General features: G+C 45.0%; 1 protein-coding gene across 1 annotated transcript in view; it reads left to right on the forward strand.

Annotated features, from left to right (window-relative positions):
- Positions 1–1,578: 1,578 nt before the first annotated feature.
- Positions 1,579–19,226, forward strand: part of LOC147436702 (coiled-coil protein) — a 61,072-nt gene continuing 43,424 nt past the window's right edge. Inside the window, exon 1 of the mRNA XM_086486150.1 lies at positions 1,579–2,247. Coding sequence (XP_086342276.1) covers positions 1,690–2,247 — 558 coding nt within the window. The 5' untranslated portion in view covers positions 1,579–1,689. The remainder of the gene's footprint in view (positions 2,248–19,226) is intronic.

The following is a 19,226-nucleotide window of genomic DNA, read 5'->3' on the forward strand; positions in this document are numbered from 1 at the left end:
TGAAAGTATTGTCGATGCTATCTAACTAGGTGTTATGCTTTTTGTTGCTCTCTCCACCCAAGCACTCTTGTAATTCTCATTAGGAATCTACTCTAATGAAATGCCCACTATGTTCATGCTAATTTCCGCTACACATAAGTTATTAGGCCATTAAATGTTACACAATCGATCACTATGAACTTTCCCCATTAGAAAACTAGTGGTTACATGCACGCTCATAAATCACAAAATGTACTTTTAGATTTTGATTTCGAGAAGCAAAGTACATTAGGGCGGTTGCATGCCAATACAAATAGAGACAAAGTTTATGGTTGGTTCATGCACTGCCATTATTTGAAGCCTACCCCATATCGCTCCTTGATAGCCTTGCACATATAGTTTCCATTGACTTCGAAGTCGAAGCATTTAACTGCCCTTCTATTAGGGCAAGGCTAAGAGGGTTCCCCCATATGGAGGACCCTACAGAAGGCGAAGAGCCCTCATAATTTCAAATGGCCTACCCACAATGCACGAAAAGGTGGAAGGCAAGTTGCAGCTGCATATAAACGTAGGTAATTTAATCGTAAAGTATCTACGAAACTGGTTGCAGCTTGTGAAAATGGAAATATGTTGATCTAGAAGCAACCCCCATCGAAAAGGCATGGCAATCTTCTAAACTTTGCATAGCTGTAGATTGAAAACACTTTATGGGGATGTTGTATTAACGGATAAGGGCCCACCATTTGGACAACTAGCAGGCTTATACGGGAGCCTTCTAATATTAAATTATAGATTTGTACACCTATCGTACTTGTCCTGGAAGGCCTAATATGGCCTTTCCATAAACCTCTTGAAATTGCCTGTATGTGGCCTTCTATTTGAAACTTGTGGGCATACTGGTGGCGTTGTTATTATATTGCCCAAAATCTTCTGCAGATCCCCTTTGAGATTCATTTCAGTCTCTTCATTTGGAGCAAAAGCTCCTCTCATTATAAGGAGTTGAACTCAGGCGTCGACATAAACTAATCATTGCTCTAACCATCCCAATCAGAGCTGCTCGGTGTCTCAAACCTGAAGCCTTATCTATATATAAAAAGTAATTATGTATGTCCTGCCCCTTCACGTCTGAAGCTCTTCATGGTCTGCCTCGCCTTTGTCTGATGCTCGCCCTTAGCTGGCGCCTCCTGCTTGCGCCCCTTGCCTTGACGCCATAGGGCCCCTTTCAGCTCGCATCTTGAGCTACCCAACCTCACTAGCGTCCCTCCTACGCCTACATCGCACGTCAAAGATTGAGGCCGCCTAGGTTGGCCTCGTCCCTCCTTGCCTGTAGCTCGCTTCTTTCTACTCGTGCGCCTTTACCTTTAGGGCATCTTCAAAAGATTCCAATTAATGCATCTTTTATCGAAATCGAGGGCACATATATATTTGGTGCTGTCGGTTGATGAAGCTACTTGTAGTAGTCTCCAAGCTGGAGGGCGATTCGACCAACCTCCAAGCTCCGGAAAGACTAGCCATCTGCCGATAGCTATGGCTACTTTTATCCTATGTGGCCATGGCACTGCTTTTGAAAATGGCCACTGGCGTCGAGCATTGTAAATTTGTGCTTGAAAGTCAGGCAGGTCGAAGTCCACGAGTCTGCTAACTGCTCATCGCGCGCTCTCTCTCTCTCTCTCTCTCTCTCTCTCCCCCCCCCCCCTTTCCTCGGTCGCGATGCCGAAGAAGATGGGCGTGAACAGCAAAGCAGAGGAGGCACGTGGCCGTAAAGCGGCAGCGGAAGCAGAGAAGAAGGAGAAGGAAGCCAAGGAAAAGGAAGATTCCTTTTGGAAAGACGCCGAAGGGGCCAAGTCTCGTGCTGCCAAAAAGAAGGAGGAGGAAGCCTCTCGTCGTGCCGAAGCTCTTCTCAAGAAGGCGGAGGCCAAGAAACTCGTGGAACAGGAGGAGAAAGAGCTTGAAAAGTATGGCAAACATGTGGATAAGAAGCAGGGCAGAGTCTCTATACCTACTCCCAAGGTCACTGCTGCTGAGCTTGCGCTTCGAAAGGAGGAAGAGCAGACCAAGCTTCAGGCAGATGCTGAAACAGCCAAGAGAAGAGACCGCAGGATGGCGGATGCTGAGGAGTATGAGAGGCTCATCACTGTAGAAAACACCAATCGCGATGACACGGCCGTGGATGCACGCTCAGTTGACACTGCCCTTGCTCAAATCACGCTAGCCAGTGACCTCCCACCTGATCGCCATCCAGAGAGGAGATTGAGAGCAGCATTCAAGGTATCCGTTCTTTGTTTTTCTTTTTGAACAATTACCGAGTGAAACTTTGTCTTAGGAATTGCAGGTTTTGTTACATTGGAGGTATATATGTTTTATTTTATAGTTGGCCTCTCAGAACTTCAGATTCATTGTCCGTCACAGTGATTTGATGGATGAGTTCTTGTTGCTGCAAGAAAAGGCTAAACATTTGTTTTTCTTATACTACCATCCGATGTATGATGGTGATATCTCAGGCTGAGTGCTTCGCACGAGCACAAGGATTCTTAGAAAGAGATGTGCAATGAATAGAGAGAGAATAGAGAATGGAATTGAATGAAGGTTGTGTGTGTGTGTGTGTGTGTGTGTGAGAGAGAGAGAGAGAGAGAGAGAGAGAGAGAGAGAGAGAGAGAGAGAGAGAGAGAGCACCAGATGGGGTCTCAAACCTCCCTCCAAGGCCCCCCCACTCTATTGCTAGAGTGGTATTTGCTTTAGATTGCACAAATGCTGATACAATGGTTCTTGATGCTAAATGCAATGCAATGCTGATGAGATCTTGTACTGAATGCTGGAGTACTGATGGTACGGAGGTACTGAAGGCCTGAGGCTGATGGTACTTATCTACAAAAACGTAGGTGATGAGGGAATGCTTGGGATGCAAAACGCTGATGCTGAAGATGCTGAGAGCTGAAAATGCTGATGCAAGGGATGCAAGAAGCTGATGCTGAGGATGCAAATTGGGTGCTGATCTGCTAATGCTGATGGCTGGATACGGAAAACACTGATGATGAGGCTGATGCAAAATGTAGGTGGCTGATGCTGATGGAAAACGCCAGAGAGGCTTAAGGCTGGAGGTGTTAAAGTTATGGCATCTAAAGTGAACTGCCCAATGTGATCCCATTATTTATTTTGGCCTTTAGGTATTTATTTGACTTATTTGTCAAAGAGTGGGTAGGGCAATTTACTTAGATGGATATATATGCAACCCATTGTCCCCATTGTATTTATCATCAGCCACACACAGCCAGGGTTTGGGACCAGTGCCGTCAGGGAGTGGAACTCTGCCACTCCGTGTCTCGTGTGGATTCTCTCTCTTTCTTTCTGTTCAATTGTTTGAAGTGCTAAGCATCTATTCTAGTCCGTTCTTTCTGTTGGCACGTAGTGCTGTCCCGTTATTGAATCCATGCAAGAGACACTGAGTGGTGTAGTTCCACTCCCAGAGTGCACTGCCCCCAAAACCCATCGCCTCTTTCGGTATTTCTTTATATTGCTTCCGCAAGGTACAAAGGCTAGGAAACTCCTCTGCTTCTATGCAATCTGAGATGCCAGAGAGAGAGAGAGCCCCTTGCACATATTTAAAGGCCCTTGGTCCCCAAAAACATCTCACATGAAAAACTATCACATCCAAAAGCAACTTGTCCAAAATCAGGCGCCCAAAGAGCTGGCAACGGCGCCTGTGATTTATGGAAATCCGTACAATAGTAATGTAAGCAGGTTTTCTGTGTTTTAAGGGCGGATTACTGATCATTCTTCATGCAAAATCGGAGGTCTTATCTTTTGGGTTTCACACCCCTCAACCAACTTTGTAAGTTGGTCAGGGTTAGCATTTTAATCCTAACCCTCTTTGTCTATAGTTAGGGTTTTAGGTCCCTCAACCGCTTGCTGTAATCTGGTTAGGGTTAGGATATTGGAGCCTAACCTCCGTCGTCTTCAGTGATTGACATGTCAAATTTTTTTGTGATGCGACCTTGCACCCAAGCTCTACAAGAGAAGGATAAGATGCTACAGAAAGCCATCAAATAGACTGTCCATCTTGTTCGCTGCACATGGAACCACTAGAACTGAAAGGAAGTAGTCTGTGGAAACTTACTCTCAACGTGACCTAGAGATCCCCTCCCTAGTGGTCTGTGCGAGAATTATACAATTTACTCATTTCATCAATATAGCAATTTCAATATACATGAGATTGCGGAAGCAATAGCATAGGAAAGGAAGTTACAGCACCCGACCTATCATGGAGTTTAGGCCATGACTCGGATTGCACCCAGAGGTACCTAGCGACTAGTGCTTTCCTTGATTGTGTATGAGTGAAAGTATGTTGAGACAATGACCAACTGAAGGGTGAATGCGTGTGTACACCGCATTTGCTAGAAAGAGAGGGAGAGAATAATAGTGGAGGGTGAAATGGAGTGCACAAATGACATGAGAGAATTACAAAAGAGAATTGTTAAATGGCCCAACTAGATGAAACAGGCAAACCATGAATTTATGCTATAAAAAAAGAGTATATTATAACTTCTAAACCATAGATAACTAAGTAGAATCATCGAACTTTGTGTGGGATCAACTGGTCCACCTATCCACATCCTCTCCTACTACGAATAGAGGGAATCTCACTTCTCTGGGAGCGAGCTAGAATGCCTACAACTTTCCTGAGCCAGATATAAGCCGAGGTTGCTTCTCCTCCCTCCATGAACCCGAGCTTCGAAAGGATTTCAAATACCAATAGGTAGTAGGATATTAACATCGACCATACCAGCTTAGGTGCCACGCCTCTTCCGTGCCACACCCGGTGTTTAGGTAAATTGTAACAAACTGTTGACGTGTCAGCCTAAAGAATGGAGCCAACTTGCAGATGTGGCTGAGGGGCCTAAACTGTCACAAAGTGATGACGTGGTTGCCCGAGAGCAGAAACCCTAACCCTAATTTCTGCCAAAAACCCTAACTGGTGAAACCCTAATTTTGGAAACCCTAACCTTGAAACCTGCAAACCCTAATTCTGAAAACCCTAACCCTAAAACCTGCAAACCCTAATTCTGCTGCCAGAAACCCTAAAACTACAAAAACCCTAACCCTAAGGGCAACAGGGAGATTTTCGAAAATTGCGTTGGTTGATGACATGGCAGGTTGTACGGATTTCCATGATTTACGCTCGCAGCTTTTTGGCTTTGCTTTTGGACCAGAAGCTTTTGAGTTTTAAAGCCTTTTTACTGTAATTGCTTTTCAGGCCAACGGCCTTTAAATTTGAGGCTAGGGCTCATTCTCGAAGGTGCAGAGTATGGAGTACCGGCTTGTACAATGTTGATGTAATATAAAGAAATACCGAAAGGGGCGCCAAGGTTTGGGGCCAATACTCTCTGGGGTGGAATTCCGCCACTCCGTGTCGTCTCTCTTTCAGTTCGGTTGTTATTTGAAGTGCTTAAAGTTGTTTAGTCTGTTCTTTTCTATTGGCACGTGGTGCCCGTCTTGTGACAGTGGTATCAGAGCATCAGGCGTGTGCTTTTCTGAAAGCATACCGGTCCTACAAAAGTGCAGACAGAGCTATTGGAATTTTATTTGAGGTATCTTCGCCCTCCAAACCCTTACTAGCCACTCCCACCCTTACTTCATCGCGCATCGGGCGCTCTCCCTTCTACACCACTCACGTCTTACAGGGCATAATCCAATTAAGATCACTTGCAAGAGAAGGATCGAGATTTGTTTCAAGTCACCGTTTTTCTCAAAAGCAATGCCATGCAGATGTTGATGTCTGCAGCTACCAAACAACATACTCCAAGGACTTGGCAAGCTTTCAAGAAAAATTTTGCCCGAAGTTATATGGTTTCTGATATCTTCCTTCGGAGTGCTTCTGGCAGAGTGGGGTATCCTGAAATGCTTGCCATGGAAACCCTAGCAGATTATATCTTGAAATTTCACGACATCTCTCAGTAGATGTCTCTTCTCGAGTTGATAACGTGGGAAGTTCGGTGCGATTGCTATCTTGGGACTACCATTGCCGCCAAAGAAACACTGTTTGTCCAAGAGCTGATGGACCATGCTGTGCTCGGCTACGACCTCATGGAAGGAACCTAACCCTAATTTTTGGTGCAGGTTTCAAGATGGAAAGTCGGTCGACTTTTCGAGCTCGACTGATGTCGAGATTGCTTTTTTTTAAAGTTTCCAAAGAACTTGTTTGGTGATCCTGTTTGGAATTTGTTTGAAATGGATGCTATGTGTTTTAAATCTGTCTTGGTGCCGATTTGAATTGTTTGACTCTGGTTTGATACTGGTTTCAATGATTGGTGATTTTACTCCCGGGTGGAGTAGTGAGAAATTATCTTTGAGAATGCTTGTTCATACTCATGGCCTGGACCCTTGTGGTTATTTGCGGGGGGAGTATTGAATGATTGAAAAGTGCTGTTTTTTTTACATGGCCCGGACCCTTGTGATTATTTACGGGGGAAGTATTGTTGTTGTGACTCCCGGCACGGACTTGGATGGTTATGCGGGAAGAGTATTAAGAAGTCTGAGCACTGGTTACTCTCAGCACCTCCAAACGACGCAGGCTGCGGTTTGGCGGGTGTTTGGTTGTAAAAGGCCTCTATATCTCCCGGCCCGGACCTTTTTAGGTTATGCGGGAGGAGTGATGAGGGAGTCGTTGAATATCTCCCGGCCCGGACCTTGTTAGGTTATGCGGGAGGAGTGTTCATCGGCGGCTTTATGTTTCTATGTCTTGTAACATGCATATGTAAGCATTTGTGTTGCATTGTGATGTGCCAACCATTGAATATTCCTAATTGGATGAGATTGTCTAAGTATGTAATTTTTTAGTGCATCAAGACACCCGTGGAAGATCAGTACGGTCTGGGTGTGATGGCTAATTTTACTACAGCGGAATATCAAGAGTTCCGATCTGGACGAAAGGAGAAGCTAACTCCTTGATCGAAAGAGCAGAAAGGAGAAGCTAATTCCTTGATCAAAACAGCCAAAAGGAGAAGCTAACTCCTTGATCAAAGGAGCAGAAAGGAGAAGCTAACTCCTTAATAATAAGAGCAAACTGATTGTCCATCGGAATGTCCCTCGGAATGACCCTCGGAAATTTTTGAGCTAACTTGAGTTGTTTTGTAGATATGCTGTAATCGTGGACGATTACTCTCTTTCAAGAAGGGGAGATGTAACAAAGTGCTGACGTGTCAAAGCCTAAAGAATGGAGCCAACTTACAGATGTGGCCGAGGGGCCTAAAGTTTAAACTGTCACAAAGTGATGATGTGGCTGCCGGAGAGCAAAAACCCTAACCCTAATTTATGCCAGAAACCCTAACAGTTGAAACCCTAATTCTAGAAACCTTAACCCTAAAACCTGCAAACCCTAATTCTAATGCCAGAAACCCTAAAACTGCAGAAACCCTAATCCTAACCCTAAGGGCAGCAGGGAGATTTTCAAAAATTGCGCTGGCTGATGACGTGGTAGGTTGTACGGATTTCCGTGATTTACGCTGGAAGTTTTTTGGCTTTGCTTTTGAACCAGAAGCTTTTGAGTATAAAGGCTTTTTACTGTAACTGCTTTTCAGGCCAAGGCCTTGCCTTCAAATATGAGGCCAGGACTCATTCTCTGGCATGCTTCCTGGCGAAGGTGCAGAGTCTGGAGTATCGGCTTGTACTGTGTTGATGCGATATAAAGAAATACCGAAAGGGGCGCCAAGGTTTGGGGCCAATACTCTCTGGGGTGGAATTCCGCCACTCCGTGTCGTCGCGTGTCGTCTCTCTTTCAGTTCAATTGTTATTTGAAGTGCTTAAAGTTGTTTAGTCTGTTCTTTTCTATTGGCACGTGGTGCCCGTCTTGTGACATAAAACCAAGGCAAAATCCCCAACGCGTTAGCCGTGTAGGCCATTCAACCCTCGATGCACTAAATCGTGTAAATGAGCCTATAAAAGAAAGGATCTAGGCAATATCTCCGATCTAGCATAGTCTCAGGTCAATGACCCTTGCATCTAAGACTGTAATAAACTTGGACAACCCCAAGCCGATGATCTACAACAACACACGTGAGAAACTCCAAACGATTGAACTGAACCTGAAAAGAGGGAGAGAGAGACGAGGAGAATTCCCACAAAATAGCGAAGTTCCGTCCCCAGATGCACCGTTCCCAAAGACTGGCACCCCTTCTCGGTATTTCTTTATTATTACGAGTGAGACTAACTCCGCCTCCGGCGGCAGGAAAAAATCAAAGATAGGCCACATCTCACAATACACACAGACAAAATGAAACCTCTACATTGATGTCCCAACACTGCCGTTGGTGCAAGCAAGTTGAGTGAGATCGTCACTGAGGGGACAGGCTCGAATAGGGTCACGAAGGCATCATTGAATGTGCAAAAATCCACTCAAGGTAGTGGAGTTACTTGCAAGGATCATGTACTTCGACGCTTCAGGCTTGTTCACTCCATAGGTAGCTCAAACCAGAATGAGATCTTTAGTAGAGCTTGGAATTGGTATGAGAGTGTTAGGTGCAGCGGAATGATTGTTTGCGCTTTGCTCAAGATGAGTGGTCCGAATTGTGCTCAAGGTTCCTTTTGTTCTTATGGAAGGGAGAGCCTTCTGTTCTTAATGAGAGAATGCTATGATCACAAACAAAGTGAATGGACACTGTGCGTGCAAGTATATGAGACTGAGAGATAGAGAGAGAAGGAAGATACGACACTAGAGACGTAAAACCCTCCTCCGAAGGCCCCACTCTCGTCGGCGAGAGTGGTCTACTTACGATTGCACAAGCTGGTACAATGGTGATGCATGTGAATGATGCAAGTCTAGACTACGTCGACGACGACGACGGTGATGACGAAGTCGACCTAAGGGCTGAAATCTGCAATCTTCCTACTGCTGTCCAAAAACGCTATGGGCTGAAATCTGCGATTGAGCCAAAAACGCTGTTTTTGGGGCTGTTTTTTGTGGGTCCTTGAAACCGGCTTGTTCAATCCAAAAAGGGCGGTAGACTTTACTTCAAACCTTGATTTAGCTTTCACCCATTATTAGTCGTCTATTCTACCTGTACTTTCAAGACACAACACGGGGGAAAGGGATACATGCTGCTAGAATGCACCTGTATGAGAAGACCGACACCAGATTGGCCCCTAACTTAGGCGCCCCTTTCGGTATTTCTTTATTGTTTAAAAGAGGGAATAAACGCTGTGGTTCCCTACAAGCTGCCCCGCACAAACTTGGCTGAATTTCAATTGTTCCGGTCCGATTTCGGCAGCATAAGTGTACTAGGATCCTTCACAGTCAGTATTCCCACGCATTGAATGACCTTCCCGACGCATACGGGCACTTTGCAAAACCTGGCGAGAATCTGCAGCACGCTGAATTCTCTGTTTTCAGCCTCGAAAATGCGCCAGATCAGGTGTGCAGCGGTTCCCTCGCATCCCCGAACCTCCTGGGGGTATTAGGGACCGTTTAGGGCCAAAACCCTAAACCTGAAAAAATACACAGCAGGCTGTAATTTACTGTTTCGGGCTCCGTTTCGCGTGCCGGTCGCATCCGTAGCAAGTCCTCGAGCTCCCCCACCTGTAGGGTTACTTTCCCTTTGAATCGGACGAGATTTCTGGCGTGAAACCTCTCCGAATTCATCTGTACCTGCGGGGGATTAGCCGCTAGCTAATCCAGTACATGTGCAAGAGGCTCTTGCCTCGGCAATCGCGCATGAACCCACACAACTGTACATTGGTCAAATGAAAAGCCCACTAGAGGGGCATAACATACTACCATAGGGGAGAGAGAGGGCAGTGCGTAGCGTGCAGGGCATCACTCCTGGCACCGCACTGTACATAGGAGGGAAAGCAAGCACTCCATAGCTCTTAACCTGTGATAGAAGCTGAAAATGAGCCTCTCCCAGCTTAAAAATCAGCGCCACTTCTTGTTGCATGAGGAAAGTGCACCAGAATGTGCCACTTGGCGCATTTACAAGCATTTTTCCGTTTCGAGGTTGCCGCCTAAAAATCTCCCAACCGGTTGCCCAGTTGACTTCACGGCAGAGTAAGAAAATGTTCCCCTTGTCATTCCGGAGGTAATGACGCAAACACATTTTCAGGTCCCAAAATAGCAGTTCCCTAAATTTTAGGAGATGCTGGCATTGTATCTTTCTAGGTCATCCGACCCCCTTTGTACACTGCAGCCATACCCAAAATTGAAATGTAGGCTTTGTAGCAAAGGATTCCACTTTGGCTAGTCAATGACCCCACTTTGGCTAACCATAGTCTTTGTCCAACCTTAGTGCTCTCTTGCCCTCAGGCTTGGACTCCCTCTGGACAGTTCCACACTAGCTATGCAATGCAGGGCAGTTAGATTTCCCGAGGGGTGTTTCCAAAAAGTGAAAGTAAATAGATAATAAGAAAGAAATCAACAAAAAGGATCACACGCTGGTGACATACCCCCCTCTTGAAATCTCAAACGTCCTCGTTTGTATCTATGTCGTACATGCTCACAGTCAACACTGATGTATTCAGACACATGTACGACACATACATGCTCATTGTCAACCCTGGTGTATTCAACACCTCGTCGAGACATGTATTGCTTGCGTGTGAACCCTGTCCCAATGACATAGTGGTAGCTTCGCACTCTGCCATTGCTTTGAGTCACTAACTTTCCAATGACAAAATGGTAGCTACACATTTTGCCACTGTCTTATAGTACACGTTGGGCCCAGTAACACTTTCGAGCATACCCAAACCGATAGTTTAAGAATGCAGTTACACATGTACCCTTTAATAGAAGCAATTACTATATCCTTGACAAACAGACAAGAAATACTCACTTCTATAGCACTAACCAAACTTTTGGACATTCCATAAGAGCAATTGCCAAACTGACAATCTGTACAACTCTAACATTCATGTAACATGTACTTGATTTGAGCTCACTTTAAATACCATGTACATCATTTGTTTCAAAAGCCATTGTCACATTGACAATCCATGTAGCTTTGAAACTCAAGGGGTCAAGGTAGGTTGCAAATCGAAGGCTTCAAGGTAAAGTGATAACACAATTGGTGACTCTGCAAGTTCACCTTCTTCCATCCACTTAGCATCCATCGGTGGATAGTTTCTGAACTTTACCAAGTAACGCCTAACAACCTTGCCTTTCACTTTTCTTTCTTTATGCGCCAAAATCTGTTCCGGGACCAAGATCTCGTCAAGTTCCTCGACTTTCGGCTGATCTTCAGCTGGCATATCTTCTGGCACATCACCCACATAGGGTCTGAGAAGACTCACATGAAACGCATTGTGAATCTTCCAACTGTCAGGCAATTTCAGCCTATATGCAACATCACTGATTATGTCGCACACTTGAAAAGGCCCATAGTAACGCATGCTGAGCTTTGGAAACAGTTTTTCCTTGCCCTTCATCTTCTTTAACCTTGCCTTTTCAAAGCGTAAAAGCACCCAATCACCAAGTGAATTTACCACTTCACGACGGTGACGATCAGCTGCTTTCTTTTGCTTTGCCTGAGTCTTTTCTAAGGCCACTTTGACCTTCTTGTACATTTCATCCATGTCCTGAACATACTTATCTGCTTCAAATATCTTGTCCTTTGTATGCAGTATGGGAGGAACTTTCTTGCCACCTTCAACTATCTCAAAAGGTGCCTTGCCAGTTGATGAATGCACTGTATTATTGTATGCATACTCCACCAATGGCAAATACTGCTCTCACTTTCCTTTATGCTCTGACACGTAGCACTTTAGCAGATCTAGGATAGTAGAATTTGCCTCTTTTGACTGCCCATCTGTTTGAGGATGAAATGACGACGAGAATTTGAGCGTGGTGCCCATATTCTCAAACAAGCCTCTCCAGAACAAACTTGTCATGCGTGGATCACGGTCGCTAACAATCGACTGTGGCATGCCATGATACTTGAAAATATTGCTCATAAACAAGCATGCCATCTGAACTGGCTTTATCTTCTTCCTGACAGGAATAAAATGAGCCTGTTTGTTGAATGTGCAAATGATGGTCCAAATACCATCGTTTCCTGTCTGCGTTCTCGGAAGATCAAAGATAAAATCTATAGCAATACTTTCCCATGGTTTATCTGGAACATGTAGTGGTTGCAATAACCGTGGTGCCTTTTGCCTGTCAAACTTGACCTTTTGGCAAATTAGGCATTCTCGCACAAAGGCATCCACATCTCTTCTCAATGTACACCAGTAGAAGAATGTCTCAACCGCTTTAAGTGTAGCATCGATACCACGATGCCCTGCATACGGTGGGACATGACTCTCTTCCATAACTTTGCGTCGCAATGGCTTTGTGACACACAATCTGCCATGCATCATCATGAACCCATCTTTGAGAAGATAGTGTTCATGACGTCCATCCATTAGCTACTCGAAGACCCTTGCAAAATCTTCATCATTTGCATACTGTTCCGTCATATCATCAAGTTCTTGATGATAAGGAATTGACACAACTGAAATTTGTGGCTTCCTTGACAAGGCATCAGCCACAACGTTCTTCTTGCCTTGCACATGCATAATCTGAAAGTGGAACATGGACAAGATATTTGCCCATCGCATATGCTTCTCAGATAACTTTGCCTGTGTCAAGAAGTATCGCAAGGTCCGTTTGGACAACAAAGTCTGCACCTAGCAGGTAGTGTTTCCAACTTAAGAGCACATGAATCACGGCCTGCAGTTCTTTTTCATAGACTTGCATAGTCTTTTCTGGCCCTTGCAAGATTCTACTCTCATAGGCTACTACCCTACCATCTTGCATTAGCACTGTACCAATGCTAACAGGCATCACACTGGACCACAAATGACTTCCTAAGATTTGGCAAAACAATGACTGGATCTGAAGTCATGTTTTCTTTTAAGAGATTAAAAGCTGAAATCTCTTTCTGTGTCCATCTAAAGGTGACTGCCTTCTTTTGAAGAGCATGTAAAGGTGAAGCAATCTCAACGAAATTTCGGATAAACCTTCTGTAATAGGAGCAGAGTCCCAAGAAGCTTCGGACATCGTGCACCGTCTTCAAATCTGGCCATGACTTGATCGCTTCAACTTTTGCAAGATCCATTCTTACACCATCCTTTGAGACAATGTGTCCCAGAAAGTGAATCTCTTCCAGAAAAAATTCACTTTTCTTTGCATTGATGAGCAACCTATGACTGCGTAGCTCTTTGAACACAATGGCCAAGTGATGCCTATGCTCCTCTTCATTCTTTGAGTAGACTATCATGTCATCAAAGAATGTACCAACAAACTGCTGGTGTGGACGGAAAATTCTGTCCATCATCCTATTGAACGTAGCAGGAGCATTTGTGAGACCAAAGGGCATCACTAAAAGGCCAAACGTTGTTCTAAAAGCAGTCTTGTGCACATCCTCTGATCTAATGCGGATCTGATGGTACCCACTCTTTAGATCTATCCTGCTAAAGATAGCTGCTCCTTGTAATTTGTCCAGAATATCATCAATTCTAGGTATAGGGAACCTATTCTTGATGGTATTCTTGTTCAGTGCACGGTAGTCGATGCACATACCCCATGAGCCATCCTTTTTCTGCACCAACAACACTGGAGAACAGAATGGAGATGAACTGGGATGAGTAGTAAATTCAATAAAAGTGGGGAGCTAAAAAGCCGACTTATTGTTTGACTTAATAACACCTTATGTTGTTGTTTTGATCTTTAGCGTTTCTAGTATTTTCACTATAGCTTGACAATTGCTAGCCTTTATCATGGCTGAGTATGCCCATCACCTCCGGAGGGTCATAGAAACTCAGCTCGTTGGTTTTGTAGAGTACGTTCAAAGCATGAATGACCTCTATATAACCTGCACCTACTCTTGGGCATTGGCGACGTGAGTAGGGATGTCATAGCTGTTGTCCAAGCTATGCATGATAAAGGTGATAATCTTATTCTTCCTGTTTGGACAAGCAGTGAAGTTGAGATCACGTATTGTCAAGTTTGGTTCTTTGCTCTTCGTAGGTTTGTAGTAGTATTCATTTTTCGATTTCATATTTAGCTTACCTGAGGACTTAAGAATGTGTTCCGTTATAGGTTGTTGTGTGAAGTTTGATTTCTAGGATTAAGTTTTTAAGATGTCTTATCCTTTTTTTTTGCTTAAAGTTGAGTACTTGTTTTAAGCCAAGTAAGTTGCGTCAACTTATTTTACACATACCTTTTTTGAAAACATTTTTTAATTAATAATGTTTTGTTTTATTTAGTTTTGTTTCGAAGCAATCAAAGTGATTTAGTTAGTTAGTTTGTTTGTTTTTGTTTTTCTTTTCTTTTTGTGTGTCCCTTGCTTTTATAGTTTTATGAGTGCTTTATTCCCTCTTATAATTCGTGAGTTCAGACTATTCTGAACTTATGAAGGTATATATGAACTGGGCTGAATCAGCCTCTTTTCTAACAGCTCCTGCACTTGGCCCATTATCTCTTTCTGCTGAGCCGCACTAACCCTGTATGGAGGCTTATTTGGTGGGCTACTGCCTGGCACCAAATCTATCGCATGGTCCTCGGGTCTCTCTGGCGGTAATTGAGACGGTAATGAATCGGAAAAACAGTCACTATACTGTTGTAAAAACATTGACCTTTCTTTATCTAGCACAGATAAATTTGATTCATCACAATCTGACACTTCACGTGCAAAAACCAAGTACGCAGAAAGATGCTTTTTCATTACATAAGTAATAGCAGAAGCTGATATAGTGGGAATAGACTCCCCTTTAAGCTTTACATCCAGAATGTGAGTCTTTTCCCTGCTCTGTACAATGATCTTTTTGTTGAGGCATCCATGATTCCCTGTACACGAAACAACCAAGGAATACCTAGCAACACATCACATCCGTCCAGTGGCATGATGTAAAATTCTTCAGCATCTACATAGGACTGGATATGTAGGCGCAACTTTCCAATGATGGGTGTCTCAGCCTCTGTATGGCCAGGACATGCCAAACCTGCCTCTGCTGTATACCCCATCTTCTCAGGTCTGATTCCCAACTTTGAAGCCAATTCTGGGGAAATAAAGTTGGCTTTGGCACCTGGATAAAAGAAGATAAGCACTGTTTGATCCCTGACCTTTCCCCATGCTCTGCAAAGCTCACTTGCATTTGAATTTGGCTTGTCGCCCACCATATCTGGCACTAGACCAGCCATGGGATTCTTTCCTTTCCTGTCCTCCTTGTCTTCAGAATCGGCTGGCCTTTTCTTTGTAGGACAATTGTAAGCAATGTGGCCAGGCTGCTCACAGATGAAGCATTTGTTCTCTGACCTCGGGACCTTCTTTTGCTCTTCCGACTTGCGAGGAAAACGTCTTTTCCATTTCTTCGTTGGTCCCTTTTCTGATTCAGCCGTAGCTTTGTCTTTCCCTGCGTTGGCTGGCTCCTGAGTCCCTTTCGGAGCCTCCTTGGGAACATACTTCTTCGCTGAATTTTTCTTGGCTGATCCTTCCTTGACGCCAGTATTGAATTCACAATCTTCTCCCTTGAGCAAACCATTGCCAGTGTTTGCTACCTCGATGAGCTGCGTCAAAGTAGTGACTTTGGTCTTCGTGCAGTACTTTCTCAATCCTTTGGGTAGGCCACAACAGTATTTTTCAATCTGTTCTGTCAATGGCACAAACCTATGGGAAGTTACTGGAAGTAAAGCTTTCCAAAACTTTCGATTGTAGTCATCCAGATTCTTGCAAGTGGCAGCATTAAGTTGGTCATGACATCTACTTCAAAGTCATCAGATAACCATGCTGCTGCAAAAATCTGCTTGAAGTAAATCCATGTGGACGGAGCTTGCTCTTGAAGCAATAAAGTTGTCCACCATTGTTCCGCATTCCCTGTCAAGAAAGTGGCTGCCTTGCGGACCTTTGAAGCCTCTGTAAAGTTTCCCCCTGCATAGGCCTTGTCAAACTGTTGGAGGAATGAGAGAGCCTTCTTCCTGTCATCAAACCTTGTAAAGGTCGTGAATGTCACACCTTTGCCACCTTCTTTGTACGGAGTTGGCCTCTCCAGCGGCGTTAAATTGTCATATGGAAGTGACTGAAACATGGGAACACTGTTAGGGTTCATTTGTGTTCCCTGACCGCAATTAAGTTGACCTGGAAATGCCATATTTGGCTGCTGATTTGTAATTCCAGCCATACCAAAATTTGCCTGTGGCATCCCAAATTGGCCCCGAGTGCTTTGAAACCCTGGTAGCATGCCCGTGACACCATACATGGGGTTAGGCATCATCGTTTGAGCACCCTCAAACACTGTTCCTGGCGTGTAAAACTGATTTCCAGGTGCATGACCAGCCATGCTCTGGAATACCGATCCACCTCCAAAATAGCCAGGGTGTACTGAAGGTGGTGGGAAGACTTGTTGCATAGCCTGTAGGTTGCTTCCCTGCCCATTAGAACCAGCTATAGGCTGGTGAAAGGTGGCGGGCTGAACTGGTACAGCTTGATAGACTGGCATCTCGGCCACCTGTTCTTGCACCTTAGGCACAGGTTGTGGAGACTGCATGTTCTCCGTCAAGTGTATAGGTGTTTCCATTGACTGTGCAGTATGAATCACCTGTGCTCGAGCCTTAACAGGCTTTTGAATATGATCCAGTGACCCAACTTGCTGAGACGGAAGAGGAGGTTGCAGAAAGGCCAAAAACCTCGGATTCTGCATTACTTGTGTGAACATAGCCAAAGCAGTAGCCAACTGGGTCCTGAATATATCATCATCCGTCTGTGGTGGTCTTGAAGACTCACCCACTTCATGTGTCTGTTGACCCTGTGAAGAGGAAACCTCTTCAGTCACATCATCTAGTCTGTCAGCCATAATTGCAATTCCCTGTGTCTGGTCTATGATCCCCTGTGTCTGCAAGCCCAACTGACCAAGGCTCACTTCTATGGGAAAAAGTGATTTAATCCCGTCGATGGAACCATGAAACCGGCCCGTTCAATCCAAAAAGGGCGGTAGACTTTACTTCAAACCTTGATTTAGCTTTCGCCCATTATTAGTCGTCTATTCTACCTGTACTTTCAAGACACAACACATGGGAAAGGGATACAGGCTGCTAGAATGCACCTGTATGAGAAGACCGACACCAGATTGGCCCCTAACTTAGGCGCCCCTTTCGGTATTTCTTTATTGTTTAAAAGAGGGTAGGATCCTTCACAATCAGTATTCCCACGCATTGAATGACCTTCCCGACGCATACGGGCACTTTGCTGGCGAGAATCTGCAGCATGCTGAATTCTCTGTTTTCAGCCCCGAAAATGCGCCAGATCACCTGTACAGCGGTCCCCTCGCGTCCCCGAACCTCTTGGGGGTATTAGGGACCGTTTAGGGCCAAAACCCTAAACCTGCAAATATACACAGCAGGCTGTAATTTACTGTTTCGGGCTCCGTTTCGCGTGCTGGTCGCATCCGTAGCAAGTCCTCGAGCTCCGGCACCTGTAGGGCTACTTGCCCTTTGAATCGGACGAGATTTCTGGCGTGAAACCTCTCCGAATTCACATGTACCTGCAGGGGATTAGCCGCCAGCTAATCTAGTACATGTGCAAGAGGCTCTTGCCTCGGCAATCGCGCATGAACCCACACAACTGTACATTGGTCAAATGAAAAGCCCACTAGAGGGGCATAACATACTGCCATAGGGGAGAGAGAGGGCAGTGCGTAGCGTGCAGGGCATCACTCCTGGCACCGCATTGTACATAGGAGGGAAAGCAAGCACTCCATAGCTCTTAACCTGTGACAGAAGCTGAAAATGAGCCTCTCCCAGCTTAAAAATCAGTGCCACTTCTTGTTGCATGAGGAAAGTGCACCAGAATGTGCCACTTGGCGCATTTACAAGCATTTTCCCGTTTCGAGGTTGCCGCCTAAAAATCTTCCAACCGGTTGCCCAGTTGACTTCACGGCAGAGTAAGAAAATGTTCCCCTTGTCATTCCGGAGGTAATGACGCAAACACATTTTCAGGTCCCAAACTAGCAGTTCCCTAAATTTTAGGAGATGCTGGCATTGTATCTTTCTAGGTCATCCGAACCCCTTTGTACATTGCAGCCACACCCAAAACTGAAATGTAGGCTCTGTAGCAAAGGATTCCACTTTGGCTAGTCAATGACCCCACTTTGGCTAACCATAGTCTTTGTCCAACTTTAGTGCTCTCTTGCCCTCAGGCCTGGACTCCCTCTGGACAGTTCCACACTAGCTATGCAATGCAGGGTAGTTAGATTTCCCGAGGGGTGTTTCCAAAAAGTGAAAGTAAATAGATAATAAGAAAGAAATCAACAAAAAGGATAGATAGTAGTCACACGCTGGTGACAGTCCTTGTCGCTGAAAATCTGCAGGTTTAGGGCTGAAAACTGATGATCTTCAAGGCTGAAAACTGAGGTCTTTCTGGGGCTGGTTCTTGTTGGTTTTTATGGCTGAAAATCTGCATCTACTGTAGGGCTGAAAACTGATGTTCTTTGGGCTGAATCTGCTGGTCTTTTAGGGTTGCATCTGCTGTTGCTTCATTGCTGAAAAACGATGCATGGTTGAGGTCTTATCTGCTGAAAACGCTAGGCAAGAAGGGAGAGCGATCTGGCCTTTTTACTAACGCTAGGGCTGAGGGTTCCTTGCGGTGAAGATCTGGGATAAAAAACGCTAAGCCTGTGGGTTGCTGGCGATGAGGGAGATGGAAATGCCAAGTGTTGGGGGGTGTATGGTGTAACCGGCCCGTAGGGCGGTAGGCGTTGGCTTTCACCCGAAATTCTTTACTTTATACACACACACAGAGCACTTTGCAAAGAGAACCTGTAATGGGAATTAACACTTAATCACACACACAGCTCGGAAGCTAGAATGCTCCGAGCAGACGCCGACAACTTGTAGGCCCCAAAATTGGCGCCCCTTTCGGTATTTCTTTATTCTTTAGGAGGGTAAATTACAAGGTAAGGTCTTGGGAATCCTTCACGTGTATCCACCTAGATACCATTTGATTTGGCCAAATTTCGGCAGCATAACAGCCCCAAAACTTGCGCGAAACCAATTCCCCTGCTGGAACTCGCTTGCACTGTCGTATACCCTCTGATTCCTGTCCAAAAACAGTAAATTCAGCACGCTGTATTTTCTGGTTTTTGCCCTGCTTTCAGCCCCAAACAGTCCCCTAACTGCCCTTTGCCAGTGGGGCACGATTCCCAATGATCCTGGCGTCCGTACGGCTGAAAAACAGTGAATTTACAGCGCATACACAGCGCTGATTTTGCACCTGTACGGTGAGGTTATGACC

The sequence above is a fragment of the Adiantum capillus-veneris genome, chromosome 17, assembly GCF_014529385.1.
Source record: "Adiantum capillus-veneris isolate H3 chromosome 17, ASM1452938v2, whole genome shotgun sequence".
NCBI lineage: Eukaryota > Viridiplantae > Streptophyta > Polypodiopsida > Polypodiales > Pteridaceae > Adiantum > Adiantum capillus-veneris.